Raw genomic sequence first — 27,413 nt, 5'->3', positions numbered from 1 at the left:
TCATGTCATCCCTAATCCTTCTCTTTGTTAGACTAAATAACTAAATATACAGTATCCAGTTCCTGCAATTGTTCATCATATGTTTTAGCTTCCAGCCCACTAACCCTCTTTGTTGCTTCTCTGCATTCTTGTAGACACTAACTTATGGATACTAACACATACTAACTAATATATACTAACTTATGGATGTTATATTCATAGTCATGTAAATAATCACATATTTGGAATTAAGGAAATAAACCAAGTTGGAATAAGTTATCCTATAATATATACATTACTATAATTAAATTCTTGAAGAAAGCGGCTATCAGATTCCATCTCACTGGTTCTGACCAACTCCATTCTTTCTACAGTGACCCTTGGCACAACATAAATGCCCTGGATCCAGAAAAACTCAATGTCTTCAGGACAGTGCGAGAGATCACTGGTGAGTTGGGGTGCAGAAATCTTTAGAGAAATGCGGAATATGTACAGTAGCATGTTGTGTATAGTGCAGGTGGCAAGGACAGTGCTCTTCAATATTTTATTTGTTTTCTGGTATCCTCTTCCTGGCGTGAAACAAGCTTGAAATAAAACTGGAAAGTTACAGAAAGTTATTTGGAAAAGAGAGTTTGGAATTTTGAGGAAGATTATACTTTGGGGTTTGGAAGAAGAAAAGCCTAAATTTCTTAGCTGCTAAATTCTCTTGTGGACTTTGAGCATTATTCAAATGAAATAAAATGAATAAAATGAGATATTTTTGCATGATGTAATAAAATAGACTCAGATCTATGCAGGTCACAGTGTACCACATGAAAAGTACAGGTTGGCTTTTTGAAAAGAAAACTTGCATAATAAAGACTATTTAGGGAGGTGGTGACCTATTAGTCATGCTTCCTAGACCTTATAGGAGCCGTCTGAAGAGTACCAGAAAGTCAAGCAAGGCCATTCTGGAAGTTAGAATAATAGTACAATTTACATGCGGAGGTTTGAATTTTGGAGATAGCCTAGTGGCAGCTCCCAAAATTTGATTCCTAATATCATTAACCAACATATGCGAGGTAATCATTTCATCTTACTTTTGGAGATTTTCTGGACTGAGAAACAGGATGAAAGAAGCATTGATAAGTCTGTAAATAGCAAAAGATGATGTTGCCCCCTGTGAGTGAGGCAGGTCGGTTGCATAGTAAAAAGTCTTTATTTAGAGGCACTTGGAGAGGGGGAGGGGGAATGTGTGACAATGATGGAACAAGGTATAGGGATTAAGAAATTACCAATTTGTTGTTGTAGGATACTTGAACATCCAGTCGTGGCCCAAGCACATGCAGAATTTCAGCATCTTTTCCAACCTGGTCACCATTGGTGGGCGCAGCCTATATAAGTAAGCATTTCCCTCCCTTGATCTGCATATTTTATCTTTGCATCGAGCTGTAGGAAACTTTTAAGGATGGCAATTCCTCCAATTTGCCTCTTCTGCTGAACAGCTCCTGCGGTAAAGGTTTTTCCATAGTGGATTCCAGTAAAGTAGGGGTGAGGAACCATGGCCCTTTTATGACAATTCTGGGATTCCAACTCCCAGAATTGGAGAATTCTTGAGCATGGCTGGCTCAGGAATTCTGGGAGTTGAAGTCCACAAGTCATAAAATGGGCCACGGTTCCCCACCCCTGCTGTAAAGGGCTTGCACCTTCATGCACATGGAAAGTCCTCTGTAGGTGATCCAAAGATGGATTGGAAGACATGCGTTTGGATTCTGCTCTGCCAATTTCCCACACTCATTGGGCCTCTGGTACTTGTGAGTTCAAATGAGTTGCTTCCATTCCTGTTCTGAGACGGAGACCTGTCTGCTTTTTCTAGCCGTGGATTTTCTTTGCTGATCATGAAGAACATGAATGTCACCTCCTTAGACTTCCGTTCCCTTCAGGAGATCAGTGCTGGGCAGGTCTACATCACAGAGAATCGACAACTTTGCTATTATAACACCATCAACTGGGCACGTCTCTCTCGCCGGCGTTCAGATCTTAACATCAGGAGTAACAAATCTCCTAGGAAATGCAGTAAGTGAGGACAATAGAAAAGGGAGAGAGGCCATGGAGGGATGCCATGAATGAATGAACAGAATCAAACAGAAGCAGCAGTTGTTTCTGTAGCAGTAATGTAGGATGTGGCTAAGTGCTGGACTAGGAATTATTTTTCAAATGTGAGCAAACATACAGATGCACATTACATAAAGCTACTCGGCCCAACCTGCTGCCTTTCAGATACATTGGTATACAATTCCTGGAATTTGGAGACAGCATGAAACACATCTATCCCATAGAAATGAACTGGTCACTTTTCCTCTCCAGGACTAACCTTACAAGGACATCCGGGAGTGCTTTCCTCTTCAACTTCCTAGAAAAGGAACACTCTCATTGGAAGGGATGTTACACTTACTGACACACTCAGCCTGTTGAGGAAGGTGGATCTTGTTAAGCCCCCTTTGCTTCCCATCTGGGTTTTTCCAGTTGGGTATGGCTAGAGAAGACAAGACACAGAACCTGTCAACAGTGACGAAATAATTAGGGATACACATACAAATCACTTTCAACCATTGAGGCATTCAGGTTCTTCCGAACATACAGAGACCCAGTGGATTTAAAATAGCAAAAACTTTTGTGATCACAATGTAAATATTCAATCTCTCTCTCTCTCCTCCTCTCCTCCTTCTTTTCTCCTCTCTTTCTCCTCTCTCTCCCTCCTCCTCTCTCTCCCTCCCTCCCCTCCCTCTCCCTCTCCCTCTCTCTCTCTCTCTCTCTCTCTCTCTCTCTCTCACACACACACATATACACACACACACACACACATCACACAGTCACTCACTCATCCACTTTCCCAATCCTTCTCAATTAGGCTGCCAGACACTAGCGAGAACAGGGGTGTCATACTCCCGGCCTGTGAGCCGGATGCGTCACGGACTGGCCATGCTTACGCCCAGTTTAGTGAAAGGGGGGAAAAGTCCCGATATGTCATATGATGCCGCTGTGACAATGTTAGTTTGTCACCCCTGAGCTAGAGGATGGAAGCTGCTAAGTCTGGATGCAGAAATGACTCCAGGAGGGGCCAACTTCAGAACCCCTTTTTATTTTGCTTTGTTGATTAGCTAGGATTGGGTTTCCTCCCATGTGTTCAGGCCCAGCTTCCTTATCTGCTTCAAGTAGCATTTTTTTGTTTCCTCAATAACTTTGCTTTTTATCCACCTCCCAAATGGATCTTTTAGTCAAGATTCCTAGATTTTTGTCCCCTCCTGCTTACCTGCTTGGTTCATCTTTAAATTGTGGCAGCTTTATGCTTATGTGCCTGGTTCATTATGGCAACTTCAGCCTAACCTCATAAGGGAAAGTGATTTGATCAGACCCATTCAAGACAACATACATTTCCCAGTTGCATTGTGCTTCTGCTTCTCGGTGTCCTTGTAAAACAAATGATGTGAGTCTGCTTTTGACATGTGGATTGTTTGCTGATGGAGAAACCAGTCATAGGCCTTTCATACACGTCCAATTGTAATGAACAAAACTGCAACCCCCATAGTATCCATACTCTAAAAATGCTCATTCTCTTTTGCCCTCCGCTGTCTTGGCCAGTGCAACTCACAGATCTTCCTCGATATTTTGGCCAATGAGAGAATGCTGGTTGCTTGCAATAATAGCAGTGTTGTCTGGAGACAGCAAGAGCTATGTATCAAATAGAGCCCCTGATGTTTTCAAAGGGTTCTAATTAGAATATATAATCTTAAGAAGGTTGGATTTGATCTGTTTTCCTTCAGACAGCTCAAAATGAACCAAGGGGTTCACTTTGACAGATGGCTCCCATTTGTGATCCATTCTCTTTTCCTACCAGTTCAAGAGGGAAAGGTCTGTGACCCTCTTTGCTCCAGTGATGGTTGTTGGGGGCCTGGCCCAGACCAGTGTGTCTCTTGCCGGAACTACAGCCGTGAAGGGGTCTGCACTGTCTCCTGCAACTTCTATGAGGGGTAAGAATAACAGCCAAGGGCGCTTGCTTCCCTCCTCCCTGGCTCCACCTCAGACCTGTCTTTCTAACACTTCCTTTCTTCCTTTGGCTTCATGAAGGGAGAGTCGAGAATTTGCTCAAGGGGACGTTTGCTTGCCGTGCCATCCACAATGCCAGAAGATCGAGGGAGGCCTCACCTGTAATGGACAAGTATGATAGAACACATTTTTTTAAGGAAGCAGTGATGTGTGTGGGTGGGTGGGCGGGGAGGAATTAATTTTAAATTACTTCTTCATTTAACCACACTGCATTTTCAGAGGTAAGAGGCAGTTTAAAACATCTACAATAATTTCCAGGAAATGTCCTGGGGCAAAACAGCTGCTGCTATTTCCTATCCTATAACTGCTTTTCCTAAACAAATGTAGCCTTTCCTGAGGGCTAGACAGGAAAAGCTGAGATGTTTCTCTCTTGGAGGTAACTTTTGGAGTGCAGTAAAGACCTTGTTCTGTGTAGGTGACAACATGGCGAAAATGGGAAGACTGATACCTTATCTTTTGAACTGTTTCTCTCCCTGTATATATTCCTGTCATATATATATACACAAACAATAAAACTGCCATTCAGTAGAAATTTGATTGGTAACCTGAACTGTCTCTATCCTGGGTACTGCCTACCTGCTCTGACTCAAAGCTGTGGGTTCATTGTCCCCTTCCCATATACAAAAGGTTTTCCTGTTTTCCTTTTCAGGGTGCTGATGAGTGTGTGACCTGTGCAAACTATAAGGATGGGCCACATTGTGTTGAAAGCTGCCCATCAGGAGTCCTTGGGGTGAAGGGACTAATCTTTAAGTATCCTGATGCCAACAAGGAGTGCTGGCTGTGCCATGAAAATTGCACAGAGGGGTAAGGGCTAAAAACAGCATCCAGGTTGTTGCAATCATGTCTTCTCCAGCAATATCCCTCATTGAATTCAGTCTTCCTTGCTGGTTGGGGAATTCTGGGAGTTGAAGTCCATACAGTACATCTTCAAGCTGCCAAGGCTGAGAAACACTATATTATATCACACTTCTGGTTGGTAATCTTGGTTACAGCCTTTTATTGACTTTAATTGCAGGAACAGCTACAGACATATACAGTTTGCCTGGGAAAAAAACATTTTTTTCAGGTGTCTTTTAGGAAGAGGGCTTACTCCGAGATGTTACGTTTTCTATTCCTCAGCTCTGAGCCCAGGGTTTAGTGATTTCAGTCCAAAGTGTGAAATTAAGATCTTTTAAGTAACATTAAGAGCATGATTTCAGATAGTTACTTGGCTAAGATTCATGCTGGCAGTGTTATGACTGCAGCCACAAGTGTTGTATTGTTCAAATGTCAGGAACACAGCCAGGTAAGGAAGGCAATGAAAAACTGCATTGGAGTTAATACAGGCAGTACAGTTTCTTCTCAGAGAAGCTTCAGGTGCCGCATTGTATTTGTGAGATCAAGGGATCACAGTCCTTAGAGTGAAAATAAGCTTGTTGAAATCATTTCACAAGGAACAAAACAAGCAATCATAACGTTACAGGCTTGCGAAGAAGGGGGGAAAAGTCTTTAAATCATATTTGACTGATAAAAGGATACAAGGGTGCAAGAGTTTAAATTCTTCAGACTTTTTCTTTGGGCAAGGTGGTTCTGAAAGCAAGAAATGGGGGAAAGTCCAAAAATTATGCCTGATGTTTACACCAAAATCTCTATCAGGATGGAGATTGTGGACTGAAGTATTTCTTAGCACAAGGCATTATTAATGTCGGGTTACTCACGGGATTCGGGGACCAAGAATTGGGTTGTTTGCCCAGCTCTGGAAAAAATAAAATAAAGACCTATAGCGTCTCCTGAAGGCAAAATTAATAGGCTTCTGATATTGGAAATCTACAGGAAAGTCATACTGGTAATACTCTGTGTTTGACAAAAAAGGAGAGCATCCCCTTGACCTACCTAGTTCCCCTGTAAGAAACATATTGGTTGGGTTCTCATCTTAGGCTGTTTTGTGGCTCAGGGCATTCTGCCATTCGCTGTGGTTAATTTACGGTTTGGGATGTTGTGTGAATGCAGGTAGTTGGATTAATTCAGAGAATCTGGGTTCAGGTAAGCAAGCTAACTCCGTGCTTTCATTTCTTACAGGTGTTTTGGTCCAGAGGTTGTAAATTGCTTCACTGTGGAACTGCCTGACTCCAGGTACCTGTCAGGAGCTGTTGGGGAGTCTGGGGGAGATGGGGAGAGGATATAAAAAGAGTGGGTGGGTAGCAAAGAGTCTTTGTGATTCTTCCTTTGTTCCCAGGTTACTACTAATATTTGAAAGAAATTTTACCCTTACAAAGCATTGCTGGGAGAACCTAGAACCACCTAGATCAGGGGTGTCAAACTCAAGACCCAGGGCCAGATGTGGACTGTGGGGTTCCTAGATCTGGCCCGCAGGGCTGCCCTGGAAACAGTGAAGGACTGGCCCGCTGTGCCTCTGCCAGTGAAAACAGAGCTTGGGAAGGCCCTGTGTGGCCTTGTGATCTCTGTTTTCACTGGCAGAGGGCTGCAGGAGGCTGTCGCAGCTGGAAACTGAGCTCGGGAGTTGTTTTCACTGGCAGAGCGCTCAGGCCAACACAGGTGCCCCTGACACGAGTGATGTTGAGCTGGCCACGCCTACCCTGGCCCCCTGAGGTCAAACACAACCCTGATGCGGCCCTCAATGAAAATGAGTTTGACACTTCTGACCTAGATGTTACATCAGCATATCCTTGTACCCAGAAAGTCCTAAGTCTCATCTCTGGCATCTCCAGTCTTGCCATTTGATGGGTGGACATCCCACTACGTAGGCTGTGGTGATTCCTGATTTGAACCACTTCTTAAGAATAAATCATACCTCAACTATAGACAAACGGTCTCTTTTCTCTCTCTCTTCCTTGAAGACAATAGTGGCTGTTATTTAAAATGATTGTAAGGCTGATAGGGATAATGAATCGGATCCAGATTTATTCAGATTAGATCCATAGGATTGGAATGATCATAATCTCGATAAAGCCACTGAGTTCACTCAGTTTACAAGATTATTACTTTGCTCCCCCCTTGCACATGTTCCTCCAACAGCTAGAAAATAACTTCAGCAGTTCCTGGTTATGGTATATAATACTTTATATTCTGCCCCGAAGCATTCTGTATGAACAGTTGGTTGAAGATAACAGATTACAATCATTTTTGAAGAGTTAAGCTCTCCTTCCGTTAAAACCTAGTTAAAAAATACATGCTTTGGCTTCCTTATTTTGACAAATTCTTTTAGCCAAAGGGCTCCTCTTTCAAGTTCCTTTTCCAAATTAAACTGTAATTGTGGCATGGATTCTCTCCAAGATTAACCCCTTTCCAAGACAGCGGGGCTTGAAGGAGCATTTTGGCACACTGTGGAGGCATCCGCAGGCCAAGACAAGAAAACTGACCAGAATCACAGCCTCTTCTCTCTGTTGGCTTCCCCCTCCCCAGCGTTCTTTTTATTGTCCTTCCATCTAAGGCAGGTACTCCGGTTTAAAAAAAAACAAAAAAAAACAGTTTCACAACCCGAGTTCTCAGTTCCCTCATACAGAAAGAATCTCAAGATTTCAAAAAGGTAGAGGGAGAAGAGGATTAAATTCAAATATATTGATTTGGGTATCACACATCCACCCTAGTGCAAAATTTCTACCTCTCCCAGCATTAGCTTAAAAGGGTCCTTCTTAAGAGCCATGATGGTACAGTGGTTAGAGTGCAGTAGTTCTGCGGGCTACTTCTGCTAACTGCCGGCTGCCTGCAATTTGGCAGTTTGAATCTCACCAGGCTCAAGATTGATTCAGCCTTCCATCCTTCTGAGGTCTGTAGAATGAGGACCCAGATTGTTGGGAGCAACATGCTGACCCTGTAAACTGCTTAGAGAGGGCTGTAAGGTACTATGAAGCAGTACATAAGTCTTAAGTGCTATTGCTATTGCTAAACCTATTGTTATTCTTCTCCTCCCATTTCCATTTTCTTCTGCTCCATTTGCAACCTTCTTTTTCCCACCAGTGCCCATGGTTTTTCTGGAGGCCTTCATGGGTGGCATGGGCCGGCTACCGCAGGTCCTGACTGTTGCCGGAGGGCGAGGATCATGCCATTTTGATCTCCTTCCCACGCACCTATTTTTTCCCGCAAGAAGGGAAAGGAACTTCCCACCTTTTTGTGTGTGTGTGGAAGCTCATTTCCCTTCCCCTTTTTTGCCCTTGTGCTCTTGAAACAGAGCCAAGAATGCAAGGGAGAAAGTCACTAGAGCAATTGTGAAGAGGATTGCTGGAATTTGGGCTCCGTGTTGGCTTGGAGCCCAGTTAGGTAGCAAGCACCGTGGCTGGCCTTGAAAAGCTAAGTAGGGTTAAACTGGGTGAATGCTTCGACGGAGGAACACCAGAAAATTAGGCTTGCCTGGGAAGTCATTGTTTATTTATTAAATTTATATGCCACCCATCTCATCATCAAGCAAATATTTATGTACTTATACTCATAAACTCACCCCTAAGAGTTCAGTTTCATTTCAAAGAGCTCTTGTACTTGCTTGGAAAGTAAACTTCTGGAATTGGGCTCACTTGGCAAAACACAAAACAAGTAGCCAACACCACCACCCCTTCTCCCCGTGCTCCAAACCCCCTCGTTATGAGTGAGATACAGTTTCCGTGATGGAAGGAGAGAGTTTGAAGAGATTATAACATAATTTGGCTCAAAGCCTTAGGGAGCAACAGATAGGAAAAGGGGCGCAGAGATGCTCTGCTCTCCAAGCTAGGACCATGACGGAGGCATTTAGGAGGAATTGCTCGCAAACTTTTGCTATCTGGGTTGCCTGCCACTCTCAAATTTGGGACCATCCTTGCTTCTCCATCTCTGTCTCTCAAAGGACTGTAGACCTATGGCAAAAGCTCTTTGATGCTGGGCAGCACCGGTGCCAGTCACCTTTCTTGATTGTCCATCTGCCAAATGCATCACTCCTTGGCTGAAGCATCTCCAGCATCAGGCATTGGTGTACTGAAAAATGATTTATGAGCAACCTTCTCAAAGAACAATAAACATGTTCACTGGGGGATTTATTTATGGGCATTCTATTTTAGAACATTCATCATGTTCCACATTCATTTTGTGTGGTAATTCTTAAAAAAAGGTCTGAGAGGCAGAGTTTTTTTTTGTCTTAATTTGATTCAGATTAAGCCCATGTGCTTATATTTGCCCGTTTGCCCATTTGTTCTGCCTCTATCCCTCCCTCAAGAAACTTCTTACATGTCTGCCATCCCACTACTGAAGTTTAACTTGTGTGGCCTTCTCATTTCACCAGTTGCAGCTTGAGGGCCAGAAACTTGTTTCCATATGGAGACTAGGATGTTCAGGATGTTGCTGAAATCTTTCTCTCCTTCCCTCCCCCCTCCCCTTTCTTCCTTACTGTTTTTTCCATGCCTGTGTGGAACTGTGATGCATGCATGGTCCTAACATACCGTGCTTCTCTTAGGAATGATCCAGGAGTGATTGCAGTGATGGTTGGGGTTTTCTTCGCCTCCTGTTTGGTTGTTTTGTTCATCTTGTTCTATTGCCGTCGCAAGAAGATTCAGAAGAAGAGAGCCATGCGCAGATACTTAGAGAGAGGAGAGGTAAGATGGTTCATCTGGGCCATGTTGAGGATCACAAGTAACCAGTCAGATTTGACCACGTGGAAGGAAAGGGAGAGATTTTCATTTATTATCCAAGATCTGATCCTGATCTCTTTATGTTGGGTGGGGCAATCTATTAAAGCTGTACTTTTGCCTGGGAGTAAGCCCAAAATTAAACCCAAACAGGTGGCCTTCAGAGTATAGAATTGAACTTTGCTTGAAGTACAGCCAAATACCTTGAAATGGAAAATATCACACTAGAGAAAAATGAAGGAATGTTCCATTTAGGGTTGCCCTGAGGTGCACTGATGATTGGAAAAAAAATATTTTTAAAAGGTGGACTTCAGTTGCCCAGTTGGGCCTGCCATTTGACACTGTTAATACCTCCCTTCTACCCACCTTACAGACACCCTGGGGTACATCAGTAGCTTTCCTTGATGGAGGTGGTGGTGATGGGAGATATTGTGCCTGTTCTTGAGGACTATGAGAAATGTCTGTTCCTAAAAGAAATATTGGTACTAGAAATTGCACTGAAAAATGCGGGCGTGATGGGGAAGAATTTCAGAGTTATTTGGTACCATCTTGGTACAACCATTTGTGAGAAGAGAAGGCTAGCCTTCTCAAGATGCCAATTGCCATCCTAGTGCTATGATTTTTGTAGATTGGAGTGAAGCTTATTTTAAAAATCTTGAATGTTTTGGTATATTTGAGAATTATGATGCTACTATCACAGGAATAAGCAGCACTGTGCCCATAGGTCCAGAAGAGCCTTAGGTTTCTTGCTCTCCTGATTTTAAATATTTGTTTTAACAAAAATAAAATGATTAGAAAAGTTGCTGGTTTCAAGGCGAAGAACTGGCTCTCTACATCATATTTATAATTCTGCATCATATTTTTACCTAGCAAAGCCTTTGAAAACCTACAAAAATCCCATTAGGGTGGCAGCAGGCAACTTGAGAAGGCTAGTCTTTTCTTACCACAAATGGCTGTTTTGTGATTGCATCCATTTTATAATTAGGCAACTTTCTAGTGGTAATCCTTTTGTGCACTTAGCCCCAAAAGTTGCCCATCCCTGACCTAGAAAACAAGGAATCCCTGACCTGTTTTTGGTGGGTGTTTTTTTCCTGTCAGAGTTTGGAACCTCTGGATCCCAGCGAGAAAGCCAACAAGGTCCTGGCTCGGATCTTCAAGGAGACAGAATTAAAGAAGCTGAAAGTTTTAGGATCAGGCGTGTTTGGAACAGTGCACAAAGTAAGTTGGAAACCTGGAAGGAAGAGCTTCTGTTTCTGTGTGATTAAACATGCTCCCGGTTGCTTCAAGCTGCAATGTAGCAAGGATAGAGAATATTGCTCTGCCTGTGAAGAGGAATTTGCAGCTTGACAATTGTATCTAATACAACTGGGGAAGTTGGAGAAATCAGATAAGTAAACTTTTTGAATAGGGTAAGATTGCACTGGATGGGTTTTTTTTTTATTCTTTGCAGCCCTGCTGATTCTGTACACAGTGTTTCTCAAACTTGGCAATCTTTAAGACGTATGGACTTCAACTCCCAGAATTCCCCAGCTGACTGGCTGGGGAATTCTGGGAATTGAAATCCATACGTCTTAAGGTTGATAAACATTGCTCTACAGCATTTTTCTCATATTTGGCCCCCTCCAGGTATGGTGGGCCTACAGTTCCCAGAAGCTGGATGAGCATTCTGGAAATTGTTACTACCAGAACATCTGAATGTTAAGCTCTACTGAAAAATGAACTGGTTCTTTTCAGAGGAAGGACTAGAGCTTCCATGCTAAACTAGTTGCAGAAAATGAGCCTCTTCCTAATATTTTTCAAAGATGAAGTCAGAAGTGATTCCTTTTGCCTTGTTTATTGTCACTTTTCATTCAGCAGCTGCTCTAGGTGAAAACAAGATGGCCCCTGGACTATCCTTTACTCTGTGGTGTGGGAAAGAGGCTAGTGTACCAACGGTCATAGAGTTGCAAGGGGCCATTTAGGCTACCAAGACCAACCCCTGCTCTTTGTAGCATCCAAAACAGATGGCTGGCTATACTCCACTTGAACGCACCCAGTGAATTAGAAGCTACCGCATCCAGCATAATTGGTTCTGTTGTCAAACTGCTCTTATTGCAGTGACTTTTTTCTAATATTTATATAACCTAAATTCTGTGTCCTTCACCTGGAACTATAGATCAGGAGTGTCAAACTTGCGATGTCACGTGATATATCATGACCTTCCCCCCCCCCCTTTGCTAAACTGGGGGGTGGGCGTGGCCAGCGTGTGACGCATCCAGCCTGCAGGCCGCAACTTTGACACCCCTGGTATAGATGCCAAAGTTCTTGTGCATGACATCTTCTAGATATTGAAAATATTAAGGGGACAACACTGTCATAGTTCTCCTCAACCATTTTTTAAAGGCTAAGCATACCAAACAACTTCAGTATCTTTTCATAGGACTTAGTTCTTAGCCCCAGATCATCTCCACTGCTCTTCTCTGAATCTGTTCCAATTTCTCTGCTGTCTTCTTAAAGTGCTAAATCAGTATATGGAATGTGGTTGGATCAAAGCAGAATAAAAAGGAATTATTGGTTTCCATGATTTAATTGAAATGTTTTTGTCGCTGCAGCCTAAAACTGCAGTTGTCTTGCTTAGCAGCTAAATCTCACTATTGTCCTACATTCAGTCTATGATTAGCTACAGTTCATGAGTACTTTATCAAGTCAAGCATTCTCTACATTTGCTTTCTGTTTCCTAAGTAACATTGCATTTGTCTCTCTTAAACAGAGAAGTGACTCAGCTCAATATGCTGTGGGGTATTATATAAAGAGCACCCTGACTTTCCCCTTTGGCTGAGATGGAGCTTTCAAAAATTCTGATGATGGGCAACTATGACCTTTAATCAGAGTTATCACTGCTTCATGGTTAAAAGTTTATACTAATGGGACCCTCTGTTAAGACAAAACAAGAGCCTGAAAAGAGAAGTAGATAGAAAAAAATATCCACCTAGAATTTGCTGAATGACAGACTGGATAAGATAGATAAGAACTTTAGAAGATCATGTCTCCCAGTCATTCCTCAATATTTATGATTTTAATGCATGGTTCCTCATTTCAAACAATTGGTCATTCCCAGTTTTCCTTCTTTCTAGGGGGTCTGGATTCCAGAAGGAGACTCTATTAAGATCCCTGTAAGCATCAAAGTTATCCAGGATCCGAGTGGGCGACAGTCCTTCCATGCTGTAACTGATGTAAGTGCCACGTAGGTCACAGGCAGAGAAGGTGCGATTGGCCTCCACAAATTCCTTCTCCTGCACAGGCAGGCAGACAAGAAATTAATAGATCATTATCTACTGATAAATTTCTGGATAAAGTGCAGCAAATCCCAAAAGGCATCAGATTTCTTGTTTTTTCAACTGCAAGGAAATCCTCTTCGGTCAGTTGATCTGGATATGAATTCGTTGCTTTTGACTGAATATTTATTCAACTTTGCTGGTCACTTTTAATTGTGATGGAATTGCTAATAGCTGATAACTCAGAAGCATATTTGAATGTATGGTGAACTTCATCCCTGAGCTACTGTTTTTTTTTTTATTGGTTTCACCTCAATGTTTCTGTAAGACTGAAGACTTTGCATCTGTGATTACTGATTATGGCCCTCATAATCATTCTCTTTGCAGTCCTAATCAGAAACATTTAACATGGAAGATAGGGAGGGGTGTCCAGCATAAATTATTGTTATTTATTCCACCTTTTTAATACATAATTTAAGGTGGATGAAGTTATCTCATGTTTCCGCCTCTTATTTTCTCTATAACAACCCTATGAGATGGGTTGGGCTGAGAGTTAGTTGATTAGTCCAAATTCACCCAGCCATCTTTCATGCCTAAGGTGCGACTAGAACTCCCAGTTTCCTGGTTTCTAGTCACCAGTTTGGCCAATGTACCAAACTGGCTCTCACCTTCTTTGCATGTTAGTCTTTTGGGAATAGGACAATGATTGTCTGTCTGTCTGTCTGTCTGTCTGTCTGTCTCTCTCTCTCTCCCTCCCTCCCTCCCTCTCTCTCTGTAAAAACAAGGGGGAGTTTAGGGCATTTCTACATAGCCATTGGTTTCATTCCCTCTAACATTATTGTTCCTCTGAACAATAAGTACTTTTAGTTTATCTCGAGGATGTCTGTCCCTATTGATACTGTAAATGCAAATCTCCTCTTGTAAATTTCCACTTGTAAGCCAGGGTTAAGTCTCCTTCCTCTTCTAGCTGCATCCAAATCAAGAGCTAGGAGAACTCTAATGACCTCTTGGAATGAAAAGCAAGGGGGGGGGGAGAGGCCATTGCCCTCTTTTCCCTATAAGGCAGAGAAAGAAGTGTGCCTGACCACAGCCAGGGCACATTCTATATAACAACCTGGATTTCCGTAATAGCGCCTTCCAGACATGTTGGTTCTATAGATGCTGATTAGAAATTGGGAACTATAATCCTGATGCATTTGTAGGAGGTCAGACTGAGGAAGGTTATAGTAAATTAAGTCAGCGGTATGAAAGTCTAGAGGGCCCAGGACATTTATATCACATTTTTTGCAAGAGAACTGCTACAGGGGCGTACAGAAGTCTATGGTATTGCCAACAGATTGGGGCATGATGGGCTGGACAGATCTTTGACAAGCATTCACATTGCAAGAACGATCCTTATCTGATGCTGTTTCAATAGCACCATCATTGCTGCTTCATGATCCCCACTCCCTGCCCCTATGGAAAGTCATATTAAAAGCATAGATTGACAGTCTGTTGGAAGGTTTCCTTGGCCACTGTTTGGAGAAGATGGCTAATCTCTTACATATCTATAGGTAGACTAGGAGTGAGGATGGAGGGCGGATGGTGGATAGTGAAAAGTCTGAATCAAACTAAGAAGTACCACTGCTGATTCTGTATTCAGTCCATGCTAGGATTATTATTATTTTCCTTGGAACTTTCCCAGTTCCTGCCTTCACTTTCAGCTGCGATCAAAGCTTTACCCTGATGCTACCTTTATTTTTCTTTTGTGCAGCACATGCTGGCTATAGGTAGCCTGGATCACGCGTGCATTGTCCGTCTCTTGGGCATCTGCATTGGTTCCCAGCTGCAACTTGTCACCCAGCTTCTACCATTGGGCTCCCTGCTGGAGTACGTTCGCAAAAACAGGGATGCCATCGGCCCTCAGTTGATGCTCAACTGGTGTGTCCAGATTGCCAAGGTAGGTTTTGTACAAGACTAGCCTTTTCCTGGTCAGTTAGGACCTCCCATTTTTTCAGATAAAGAATGCCTTTCATTCTATTTCTGGTATATCTGGTATATCCTAATTCTAGCATAATATGAGACATACACCAGGGCCACCTGCAGGATAGACAAACTGCAAGACTTTAAGGACACAGGATATTTTGTAGAAGCACAATTATATTTTCACTGTCATAAGTGAAGTTGGAGAAACGTTCCTGAAATATTTTTTTAATGTTCTGTTTAACTTACCTTGCAGTTATGCGTCTGTACAAGGGTGTTGTTCTTGGTTGCTCTTTTGACTCATACAGGGCAGCCACATGCCTAAACAGATCTAATCTAATGTGAACTAAGTGTACATCCTAAAACTTGTTTCAATTTTTTTTAATGATGTAATATATTTTCATAAGTACAAATGTTCAACCTCCTTCAATTTTGCTTTTCCCCAATACATTCTTGGATGGCCCCACAGATGAGAGTTCTTACAGATCACAGGATCTGCAGTCTTTTCAAAATTCTCAATCTCTTGAAGAGAGAGGGAATGAAATGAAATACTTGGGTTTATATTAGGATGAGCTGAGCTAACATGTAAGGGCAAGGTTAGCATAGAATATTATGAATCAGATGCTCAACCATAATAAATCTAACTGTCTTCAGCTTTGGAATACAGTCATTCATAAGAAGATTGGTGGACTTGCAAAAAAGCAAAACAAACAAACACTGAGATAGAAATGCATAGGTGACACAAAGAATTCTAAAGTCTAATACTCAGCTGAAACCAGAAGTATTCTTACTGGGACTTATAGATAACCAATTAGAAAAGACTTATGGAAGTTTGGTTTTGTATATGTCAACTGCTTCAAGACATGAAGATGGAAAAGTAATGTAAAAATGATGGAATTCATGGAAATAGCAAAATTGATTATCTCCTCCTTAATATTCAGGGTATGTGCTATCTGGAAGAACATTGCATGGTACATCGCAACCTGGCTGCCCGTAATGTTTTGGTTAAATCCCCTAACCAAGTACAAGTGGCAGATTTTGGCATTGCTGATTTGCTCTACCCAGATGATAAGAAATACTTCTACAATGAAATTAAGGTTAGTACCTGTTTCAGGGAAAGGAAGGAAGGAAGGAAGGAAGGAAGGAAGGAAAGGAAGGAAAGGAAGGAAAGGAAGGAAAGAAAGAAAGAAAATGTTTTTGAGAGAGAGAGAGAGAGAAGGATGGAAGAGAGAGAGAGACATGGGTGGATGGATGGATGTATATGTGTGTGACAGCACTTCTACATGAGTGTTTTGTACCAATTTAGATTCAGCTGTAGATATGCCTGATTTCACAATCAGACATTGGGGAGAAAAGTTCATTATTTGTACTTCTGCACTAGTTCATTAAAACTGGAGCAAAGCTCTTTTTATATTGCTAAGTAGTCAGATGGGTCAGGACACCAACTGAATGGTGCTCTTCTCACACTCTTGGTTGGCTGGAAGAATCATGACTGAACACACGACATGTCAAGGTTTTATTACCAAGGAGTTGTGAGCTACAATTTGACAAAAACATATCCTTTAAGATTTAAAGAACCACTTTAGTTCAAAAGTTCCAAGGGAAAGGGAATCACATTCAGAGTTGCTCAACTCACGAAGAAATTTCTACCAATGTCTCCATGTATGCTTATCTAACAGGTAGATCAAATTCATCCTTAGAATTTTCCTTTCTTTGTGTTTTTCAGACACCAATAAAGTGGATGGCATTGGAAAGTATACACTTTGGAAAATACACACACCAAAGTGATGTGTGGAGTTATGGTATGTGCCTGATTGTTCCATCTATTAAGAATTTGACAGTAGCTACTCAATGTTTGTTATTGTTATAAGTTTCTAGAAATCAAGACATTTTTAGGGATCCTTGGTGCTCTGATGATGTTACCTAGTTTGGTAATGAAATGTCTGCAAGAAAACAGTCAAGATCAGAAGGCACCAAGGACCCCTCATTTCATCCCCTGAGCTATAAATATTCTACATTATCGGTACTTTTGTTTTATTTGATCCTGCCTAGTTATAACTCGGTTTGCTTTATTGGACTTCATATTAATCTCTAATGACAAAACAGGCTTTGCAAGACAGACAAATTTAGGCTTTGAAGATTTTATAGTTTGAATTGACTCATGTTGTTGAATTATTTAAATCAGATCAAGGGTGATTCCCACAGCCCTACTAGACCTGCCTTCATTGTGCTTTAAGATACTTGGAGATCTTTGGTGAACTGATCGTCCAGTAAGAACTCAAAGATACTCTTAAGATTTTTATCAGTAACAAACAGATTAGGAACTGTGAAGTGCTTGTCCTCCTTCATGCATGAGGAAAAGGGACCTGTAGTCTGTAATTTTCCTCCTTCCAGTTCAAGACATGCAGTCAATGAGAAGAAAGCAGGAACAATCTGCCCACACTCGTGGCAACTGTTTTGGTCCCTCTGACAACATTCCTCTTGCTTTTTAGGAATCTTTGTGCTAGGTTATTAAGGTTATTAAGAGCTGCTGCTTGCTGAATGTTCTCCACTCATGGACAATACAGGTAGTCCTTGACTTACAACCACAATTGAGCCCAGAATTTCTATTGCTAAAAATTGTTAAGTGACTTTTGTCCCATTTTACGACCTTTCTTGCCACAGTTGGTAAGTGAATATTGCAGTTAAGTTAGTAACTGTGATGACCCAGGGTGGGGATACAAAATAAACAGTCACAAAAACCCGGTGAAGCCCCTTTTATTCCTTCACTTTGCTTCCAAGCTCCAAATATCCTTGATGGAAGACAAAAAACTCCCACACAAGCAGTTACAAGAAGGAGGGAAAAAACAACACAAACCAGATAACAGATGTCCACAGATAACAGAACACACACTGGAAAGGACGCCAAACTCAGAGAGGAACCATAAACTAGAGATATTTCCATGCTTTGTTTCCAGCGTTCACCCATACACATGTCCGTCTTCTTATTCAGTTGTCACAGCTGCAGCCCATGAAGAGAATCAAGGCCCTCCTCCCGAGTAGACCACATCTCTCCCTTATCTTCTCCTCCCTGCGTGCCCTAGGATGGAGAGTGGATGGACTTGGGTCCTCCTCTGACTGCCCAGCCGGCCTCTGCCGTTCCCCAGCCTCCTCCACAACCTCCAGAACCACACTTCCACTCCCTGTCGGCTGTTTCTCCTCTCCCTCAGAGTCAGTCTCCACCAGGGACATGACAGTAACACAGTTATTAAGAGAATTTAGTTTTCCCAATGACTTTGCTTGTCAGAAGGTCGCAAAAGGGGATCACATGACCCCAGGATACTGCAACCGTCATAATTATGAGTCAGATGCCAAGCACTTGAATTCTGATCCCGTGGCCATGGAGATGGTGCAATGGTTGTAAGTGTGAAAAATGGTCATAAAGTCACTTTTTTTCAGCGCCTTGTAACTTTGAACGGTCACTAAATGAAATATTGTAAGACGAGGACTACCTGTAATCGTGTCTGCTCCTGAGGCTGTGGAAGTCTTCTGGCTTATTCAGAGACTGTCTATATACAATGTTGGGTGCCAGGATACTTTCTCCTTCAATGTTCTAAAGTTGAAAATGGCTTTCTAACCTTAGGGAGGTTCCATGGACAGATTTCAGGAAAGTTGTAAACTTGGGTGAAAAAAAATTAGAACTCTTATTTACATATATGATACAGGTAGCTAACCATGCAACATCCAGCTTGATGTATTCACTCACATTTTTCATCCTAACAGGAGTGACATTGTGGGAGATGATGACTTTTGGAGGAGAACCGTATGCTGGAATCCACCTTTCGGAAGTTCCTGACCTACTGGAAAAGGGAGAACGCCTCTCACAACCCCAGATCTGTACCATTGATGTCTACATGGTGATGGTAAAATGTATGTATATATCTTTTATATTCCTGCTTCACTAACGCCTTCTAAAACAGGAGCATCAAACTGGGGGCCCATAGGCCAGATGCGCCACATGCAGGCCACACCCATCCCAGCTCCGCAAAGGCAAAAAAAATAATCATGATACGTCGCATGGTGCAATTGAGTTTGACACCCGTGTTCTAAAATAATGTTTTTTCATCAACTAATCAAGAAAACACAGGCTTTATCATGTTACCCTAAACCCGGGGTGAGGAACTATGGCCCTTTTACTCATAAGTGCTTTTTCAAGAGGAACTGGACTTTCTGGTTTTCCTTTGAAAACATGTCACTTCTCATCCAAGAAGCTTCTTCATCTCTGGGACAACCGTGACCTGGATGACTGACAATCTCCATAGACATATGGCCCTTTTATGACCTGTGGACTTCAACTCCCAGAGTACTTGAGCCAGCATTGAAGTCCACAAGTCATAAAGGGGCCATAGTTCCCCCACCTCTGTCCTAAACTATAGGAGATGTGGTATTTGGTGCTTATTTGAAAGGTTGTTTTTTTTTTACTTTTTCTAACCTTACAGGTTGGATGATTGATGAGAACATTCGTCCCACCTTCAAAGAGCTAGCCAATGAGTTCACACGAATGGCCCGTGACCCTCCTCGCTACCTGGTGATTAAGGTCAGTTGTTGACTCCCTTTCCCAGCTGGTTACACATTAAACCAATGGAGACCTTAAAGGTGTTAAATACTCAACGGTTTGGTTAAACATGCGTTTGTTACATCCATGAGATGTCCTTATGCTTTTCTTCTGCAGTCCCATTAGGTCAGTGGTTACATCCTGCTTATTAGACAAGACCTGGTCATGTTTCACTTTTCCAAGATAGGTAAATAGAAAGATAGTTTGTGTGAGACATAGGCAGGAAGTTGGGTGTGGCATGCCGGTGCTTATAAAAGAAATAAATATTTTCTTTAAAGGAAATACGTTTAGTTTAGTTTACTTTTATTGTCATTGCACCTCGTACAACAAAATCAAACACCACCTTCAGTGCACATCATGACCATGAAAATAAACACAAACACGCATCCTTCACCCTTCACACATTGAACTGGAAACCCCCGACACCACACCAACACTGCACTATACAGCAGAATTCAAAAGAGCTACTGCCCTGGGATAAAAGCTGTTTTTCAGCCTATTTGTCCTTGTTTTTATTATTCTGTACTGTCTGCCAGATGGTAATAGTTCAAAAAAAAAAGCGCGGGGGTTCCCAGGATGATATGGATCTTTGAGAATGTTTTTAACTTTCTTAAGTTGCTGCATAATAAAACATTTGCTATGCCACAGCTGAAGCAGTTACCTTACCAGAAAATGGCTATGTCCCATTAAACAGAGTAGCCCCATAAGTTCTCATCTCATAGCTGAGTTCTTTGGCATGGCACGAGAGGCCTTTTAAGATCTCAAGGCTCACCATGGAACCTGCTTGAAACACAGGTGTGATTCCACAGCATATGGCTTGATACAGTAAGAGAAATATGTCTGCCAGGATAATTTTGGTTGCAGTTCATCCCTATGCAGTTTGGATCTTCTCTCTTATCATGCCTGAATGTTATAGAAACCAAGAGCTGAAGAGAATGTGGAATGGTCTTCCAGGATAACTGGAGGCCTATTCCTTCCCTTTCTTCAGTTCTACACAGAGGCCTCTTATCCTGAGGTGAAATGTTCTGCTCTCACTATGTTCCCCTCAGTGATGTTTAATGACAGCGCTCAGCAGCTGAGGCAGGGTATTGAGAGGTTACTATTTGAAATAATGTTAAACGGCAATACTTGGCCTTCCTCACAGAGAGAAAGCGGGATGCTATCTCCAGTAGAGCCACCTTCACTCAGCGAAAAGGCGTTAGATGAGATGGAGACACTGGAGATGGAATCAGAGTTGGAAGAAGAGGAACTTCACAATCTTTTTGCCTCTCGGCAATGGGAGGCTTCCATACGGGTAAGAAGGTTCCCCCTTACCATAGTCTGTGTGACCCTGCTCCTACCAGCTAATTAGAAAGTTGGGCCAAAGCTGTGGAATAATTTATTAGATGTACATTTAAACCATCAAAAATGTATATCTGTACTGTTTGGGACAAGTGAGATTTCTGAAGTTGGGTGATTAATTAGAGGACCACACCAGAAGGCCCTGTTTTACTTGGGGGAACACTGGCTTTTCAGTTGCACTGAGAAAAGAAATGTTCTGCTGGTCTAGCTCAGGGGTCCCCAATGCCTGGTCTGTTGACTGGCACCAGTCCGCAGCATGCCAGAAACCAGTCCACTCAAACAAGCAAAGCCCCATCGACAGGATGCAGGCGGCACGTGAAACCACACCCTCTCCGGTCCAAGGAAAAACCTCTCTCCATGGAAACGGTCCCTGGTGCCCAAAAGGTTGAGGGCCACTGCTTTAGCTGATTGGAAGAGGCTTTGCTTTCAAATACTACTCTCTTACAGCGGTTTACAGTCAGTATATTGTCCCCAACAATCTGGGTCCTCATTTTACCAACCTTGGAAGGGTGAGTCAATCTTGAGCCAGTCAGGATCATACTCCTGGCAGCCAGCAGAATTAGCCTGCAATACTGCATTCTAACCACTGTGCCACCATGGCTGTAATAAGGCTGCAAAACACCGTGAAGTGGTATATAAGTCTTAAGTGCTATTGCCTTTATTTCTCCCACTTAGAAAACAGACGAGTGTAAGATGGCCTAATACACAGCAAAATGGTCAGGAGGCAACCTAAGGATAGGCAGGAAGAGCTGTGGCTGATCCTAGGTCTTCAGTGCTGTGACTGATCCAGGTCTTCAATGGGGAACTGGGGCTCTCTGGAAACTGCCGAGAGTCAACCGGGATCCTCAACAGAGTGGAAACCTGGAGCTTCCTCTGCACTTCCTACAGCCTCTGCCAACTAGAGTTTGGTAGCTGCATTCCTCAGGGGTGAATGTACAGATGTAGGATTAAGACTCATTTGTAAATGAAAATTAATGAATGTTAATTCTTGTCTCATTATATGATATTAGAATTGAAAACTTTTGTTGAAAGCAGAATTCTGTATGTGTGTGTGTGTATGTGTGTATATATATATATATATATATATATATATATATATATATATATATATATATATATATATATATATATATATATATATATAAAGAGAAAAAAAAAACCAATTTGATATTCAACACTGTTTCTTTTCTTTTTCATTTGAAATCTACTCCAGCCTCCAACTCTTCTGAACTCATCTGCTGGATACATCCCCATGAATCAAAGCAGCCTCTGTGGAAGTCGGCAGGTACAGATTTCTTCTAAGAGAAAAAAAAGCTGGAATATAATAAGCCACTATAGGTCCACCACTAGTATGGGGGGAGGGAGGCAGTGAATTAGGAGGGTGTTGTTAGTGGGTGGCGGGAAAGAGAAAGCCTTAATGCTCTTCAGAAAATTTATCTTAGCTTTTCCTAATGTATCTCCAAGTGAGTCACATTATTATTTCCAGACTGCAAGTATTGGGTTATGCTAATAAGGAAATGTGGGAGCTGTGCTCCAAAATATCTGGATTGTGCCAGGTTGGGGAATGCTATGTTAGAAGGTCTGGTGTCTACTATTAAAGAAGCTCAGATAGAGACCTTCCAGATAAAGGCTATCCCCAACCCCCCACTCCCCAATCTTGGCCATTCCTTATAATTTGTGACTTCTGAATGTCACTAGCCATGTATTTGTACATGTTTGGCCCTCGACAAATTTCCTGATTTTTAGCTTCTGAGCTAAAATGGACTACCATTGACAACTAAAGGCCTGGGCCTTCTTGGGTGCTTCTAAATTGGGTAGGCCTGCTTTAGAGCATGGCTGGATGACTCCATATATTTAAAGCTTTGGGACAGCATTGTTCTCTGGATGTGTGGAATTCAACTCCCAGAATTCTTATCGGTGACAAAGCGGGCTGTAGAGATTTGGAAATAGTCATTTGTAAAGTATCATTACCACTTCTAGTAATCAGAGAAAATGGGAGCCTTCTGGACCTCAATAAATCTTTATCGTTAACTGATTTTTGACCCCTTTTGGATCCAGGGTATGGGATTGGGCTCTCAGCAGACATTACGCAGAAGGCAGGAGTCGATGGGCCGTACCATATCGGAGTCCTCTGAAGGACGAGGCACAACCTCAGATTACGACCTCACGGAGGATCTGTCACTGTCTGGAAGCTTATGCCGCAGCCTCCAATCCCGGGGAGACAGTGCTTACCTCTCTCAGAGGGAGAGTCTTATGCTGCCCGTTGGCAATGCTGATGGAGAGGAGGATGCCAACGGCTATGTTATGCCAGATCGAAATGGCAGAGGTAAGAGCAGCATAGAAATGGCCCTGCGGTGAAGTGAGATGCAGTTCATGCCCTCGTCTCTAAAGAATACTGAATGTACCCATGCAATGATGGAGAAACCAGGGTTATTATCAGATCTGCCCCATAAAGATAATCTTGGCTCTCTTTTCACCCTGACTTGCTCCAGTTGTTGGCCAATAATTGGCCATAGCTAATAACTTTACTCTGAAGTGAAGACAGCCATTCTGAAATAGAATAAGTAAAAGCTATGGTTCAGGGGAATTGCTGCTACCTCTTCTCCTCCTCCTCCTCCTCCTCCTCCTCCTCCTCCTCCTCCTCCTCCTCTCCCTCCCTCCTCCCTCCCTCCCCTCCCTCCCTCCCTCCCTCCCTCCTCTCCTCCTCGTAGCAATGGAATTATCCCAGACCTTGAAACTGGCATGGCCCTATAATGGAGTTGCAGGTACAGCTTCCATGATCTCATTCTCTGCAGTCAATTCAGTTTTGAAACATTATGGGGTTGCACCTGATGTTGTCCTTTTGTTATTTCTTAGAATAGGCATGAGTCCAGATAAGTGTAACCCTACCTGCTTTAACACAAGGCAACACTAGACAGTCTGCATGGACTCTTTTTTCCCTTCCATTGTTCCTAGAAGCAGAATGCACTACTGTGCTGAATTCGCTTACAGGTCCACCCCAATTTCAGGGGGGTTCTTGTCTCAACCTTAGCAATGGCTGTTTCTTGTTCTAGGTGACCACAAAATGACAAAACCTTTGTCTTTTTTTTTTTTTGTACAGAGCGTGCTGCTGGCCTTACCGCTTCCCTGAGGCATGGCTCCATCCCTGTACATGAAGTGGAGGAAGAGTATGAGTACATGAACCGCCGCACACCACAATCCTCACAACCCCGGCCAGCCTCTTTGGAGGAGCTTGGCTATGAGTATATGGATCTTGGCTCAGAGCTGAGTGCCTCTTTGGGCAGTGTGCCAAGCTCCCAAATGACTACACCTTGCAGGGAGGACGAAGACGAGGAAGAGGACTACGAGTATATGAACAAGCAGCCCAAACTTAGCAAGTCCCTGAGTAGCATCCGCAGTTCTCAGGGAGACTATACTGATATGGATTCTGGCATCACCCAGAGCTCCCCAGATGAGCAGGGATATGAGGAAATGGGTGCTGTGTTGCCCCCAGTCCAGTATCTTGACTGCCAGAGTCCACCCTGTCCCAAGAACGGCTTCATGAAACCCTTGCGCACACTGGACTCCTCAGATTGTGCCTTCGATAATCCGGATTACTGGCACAGCCGGATGTTCAGCAAAGTGGACGCTCAGAGAACATAGCTGGGGGCGGGAAGCTTTCTCTGACTCTTCGCGGGTAGCTAAAAAAAACCCTTGACGCAATCACACTTTATGGTGAACTGCAAAGGCAGACTTCTATTCCTCTCCAAAGCCGCTGTGATGTTGGCCATAGTTAGCAACGTAACTACACCGATGATGAGCTTCTGAAGAACAACTGCATTGCAGTTTTCCCGTCTTGCACTGTGGATCAACAGCTGTCTTCGGTTGGGTCTCTTCGGTTCGAAGGCTCTGGGACCCACAAAGCAAATAGGACCAGTTGAGGAAGCACACTTCAAACTGGAATCCGTTCCTGTATGCAAACAGAGTGACACCTACTTTTGTAGTGCAGGGTTTTGAAAGAGACTTACTAGCAGCTGCTCCAAACCAAAGTGCTCTGCCCACAGATGAATGACACTGGAAGCAGCTTTGATAAAGCCAGCCCTTTAGGCTGCCTAGGGAAGTGTTGTGCTCTGTGACAACCCTCTGTCCATTACAAGCAGAGGGGCCTTAATTGTGAACCAAGCATGTGCTGAGCCGTAAGGCTGAAGGGAGAAACTACTGAGAAAAAGGAGGCCGACACTTGTGATATATTCCTCTAGTAATATGTATAACAGTAGAGGAGTTGATTAATCCTCAGGGTGGATATGAAGGATAATGATACTTTTTTTCTCAGAACTTGTTACAGGCAACCTCATTGAAGAAGCCAATACGCCAGTGATGACCTATGACACGCGTGTCACTCGTGACACGCCGAGGCACTTTGACTGACACGCCTGTTGGTGTGGGGAAAACCTGCACATTTAGAGGCTGCCTGTGCTCTGCTCCAATCCCTGCTCCCTGCTTGTTGCGTGGAGGCGTGGTGTCACCGCTGCCGCAAGATCTTTGCAGCAGAGAACCAGTTTTAACCGCCATAAACTGAAGTTTGTCAGTTTCATTACCTCAGGAACGCTACAGGAGGAAAGGAGATCCATGAGGTTCACAGCCCTGTAAGGTGGCCTTCCGATCCCCACATCCTGCACCTGCAGCCCTGAGACCAGGGAGGCGAGTTTCACAGCCCTGTGTGATCACCCCAGCCCAGTCCGCCATAAACCAAATTATTGATATTTCTTGAAGTGACACACGACCCGAGGAAGGCTACACTTTTTCCCGATTTTCGACACACCAAGCTGAAAAGGTTAGCCCATCACTGCAAGACGCCCATGCATGGGCTATGAGATGACTAGGTTTTTGCTCCTACCTCTCAATAAGACATTTGGCACTCTTGGTTCTGTCTATGTCGTGATGTTTCTGTTGTGCTGTTAGGAATCCCCATATCACAATGAGAAGAGTGGATATGAACAAAGCCTTACCATGGCAGGAGGCCAATTTCCACTTCGGGCATTTAGATGTTCACGATGACAAGCAACTTTAAATATTCTTCTTTCTTTCAGCAATAATCTTCAATACCTCCAAAGCATTAGCAATCGGGAGAGAGTGCCAACATTATAAGGAAGTGGGGGGGAAGGAATCTTTCTATGGTCCTATGCAGAAGATGCCAGAGGCAGAGACATTTTTTAAAGCAATAAGTATTATATTTTCTCCTTTGCTAGAATGAAACATGGAGATATTTGTCAGATTAGGGACCAAGGAAAGAGACCAGCAACTACCTAATCCTTACTACAAAAAAATCGATAACAGGAGGGACGTCTCCTGATTACTGAAGTTAACTAATGTACTTTTGTTTGAAAGGGCATAAAAGCACATTGAGCTTTATGGCATTATTATGATTCTTTTGAATCAAGCTCATTTATACCAGAGCATGATTTGGGAACAATTTTTCCCCTTTTTTCATCATTACTCCTCCCTACCCTGAGGGCTTATTACAGAACATACAACCTTGACATAACTCAGGTGTTCCGGATTCCAGCAAATAAATAGGCATTTAGAAAAAGCAAAAATCCATCCCAATTTGGGAGAGGCTAAGGCTGTGATTTTTTTTTTTTTTTTAAGTTTGAACAGCATGTTCCTCTCTTATGTAATTGGTCACTATTGTAGCCTAGTGCAGAATTTACCATGCAGCATTGTTATGGTCAGAGCAATTATACAGATAGTTTTAGAGCCCATCCTGCTAGTCCCTGGGTACTCCTTACAATTGCCAATGTCTGACTAAAATGTCAGTGGATATTTCAGAAAACCTGTGTGTGTGTGTATGCAAGCAAGCAGTCAGTCTGCTTTGATGGTTGCCTGCCATGCTATTTTCCCCCTCTGAATCACATTGAGCGAAGGAAAAAAAAGGAAGAGTGTGTGATATAAAAGGAAATTCCATTCTTTGCTCACGAGAGCCAGGTTGCAACCATGATGGTGTATTTTCAAGTGTACTTTATTAAACTGATGGTTGAACTCAATTGGATTTAAACTGACCTTGAGTTTCAAGCGATTCTGAAGGAATCTGGGCCATTAGTGATCTTTTGCTACTGCTGATTTTGAGAAACACAAAATGCTGATTGAACAAATCAGTTCTGTTCCTGCCCAGATCAGAATTCCTTAAGGTATAGTCATACCTGAAGGGCTGTAAACCGCCCAATTCATTCTAGCTCCCGCCAATTAGAAATGCTCGAGAGCCAAACAAGAAGAGAAAGGTGCTGTGGACGCTAACAGGCTGCCCTCTAGTGTGTAAACTGGATAAAATATCTTGCTTTCTGACTGGACTGAGATAGAAATTCATTGAAACAAAATCTTTGAGGAAGTGGGAAATACAAATGTGTTTTCCTTGTTCATTAAACAAACACAGCTTTTCCCATTCCTTCTGCCCTCCATAGTAGAACAAATCTGGGTAAAAGCAACATTGTAAATTGATTAAATTGTGTATGCCATAAACATTCATAAAATAATGGAGTAATCCCAGAGGAGCACAGTAGAATTTAGTTCTGAGTATACAAACATAGATTTGCTATATTTTAAAATCAAAATCCACCAGATTGCAAAAAAATA

General features: G+C 42.7%; 1 protein-coding gene across 1 annotated transcript in view; it reads left to right on the top strand.

Moving 5' to 3' along the window:
• The window catches only part of ERBB3 (erb-b2 receptor tyrosine kinase 3), a 97,044-nt gene extending 71,339 nt beyond the window's left edge, over nucleotides 1-25,705 (top strand). The window contains exons 10-28 of the mRNA XM_087956114.1: nucleotides 354-427; nucleotides 1,270-1,360; nucleotides 1,835-2,034; nucleotides 3,857-3,989; nucleotides 4,087-4,177; nucleotides 4,715-4,869; nucleotides 6,124-6,177; nucleotides 9,482-9,620; nucleotides 10,752-10,871; nucleotides 12,767-12,865; nucleotides 14,661-14,846; nucleotides 15,811-15,966; nucleotides 16,596-16,671; nucleotides 18,632-18,778; nucleotides 19,348-19,445; nucleotides 20,608-20,757; nucleotides 22,018-22,089; nucleotides 22,863-23,130; nucleotides 23,905-25,705. Of these exons, the coding sequence (XP_087812240.1) occupies nucleotides 354-427; nucleotides 1,270-1,360; nucleotides 1,835-2,034; nucleotides 3,857-3,989; nucleotides 4,087-4,177; nucleotides 4,715-4,869; nucleotides 6,124-6,177; nucleotides 9,482-9,620; nucleotides 10,752-10,871; nucleotides 12,767-12,865; nucleotides 14,661-14,846; nucleotides 15,811-15,966; nucleotides 16,596-16,671; nucleotides 18,632-18,778; nucleotides 19,348-19,445; nucleotides 20,608-20,757; nucleotides 22,018-22,089; nucleotides 22,863-23,130; nucleotides 23,905-24,446 (2,851 nt within the window). The 3' untranslated portion in view covers nucleotides 24,447-25,705. The remainder of the gene's footprint in view (nucleotides 1-353; nucleotides 428-1,269; nucleotides 1,361-1,834; nucleotides 2,035-3,856; nucleotides 3,990-4,086; nucleotides 4,178-4,714; nucleotides 4,870-6,123; nucleotides 6,178-9,481; nucleotides 9,621-10,751; nucleotides 10,872-12,766; nucleotides 12,866-14,660; nucleotides 14,847-15,810; nucleotides 15,967-16,595; nucleotides 16,672-18,631; nucleotides 18,779-19,347; nucleotides 19,446-20,607; nucleotides 20,758-22,017; nucleotides 22,090-22,862; nucleotides 23,131-23,904) is intronic.
• The last annotated feature ends 1,708 nt before the right edge of the window (nucleotides 25,706-27,413 follow it).

Source organism: Notechis scutatus, chromosome 2, assembly GCF_049901735.1.
Source record: "Notechis scutatus isolate UNSWTSFEM ecotype Mainland chromosome 2, rNotScu1.2, whole genome shotgun sequence".
Taxonomy (NCBI): domain Eukaryota; kingdom Metazoa; phylum Chordata; class Lepidosauria; order Squamata; family Elapidae; genus Notechis; species Notechis scutatus.
Note: the sequence above shows the minus strand (reverse complement) of the source record. Positions and strands in the feature narration are given on the sequence as shown.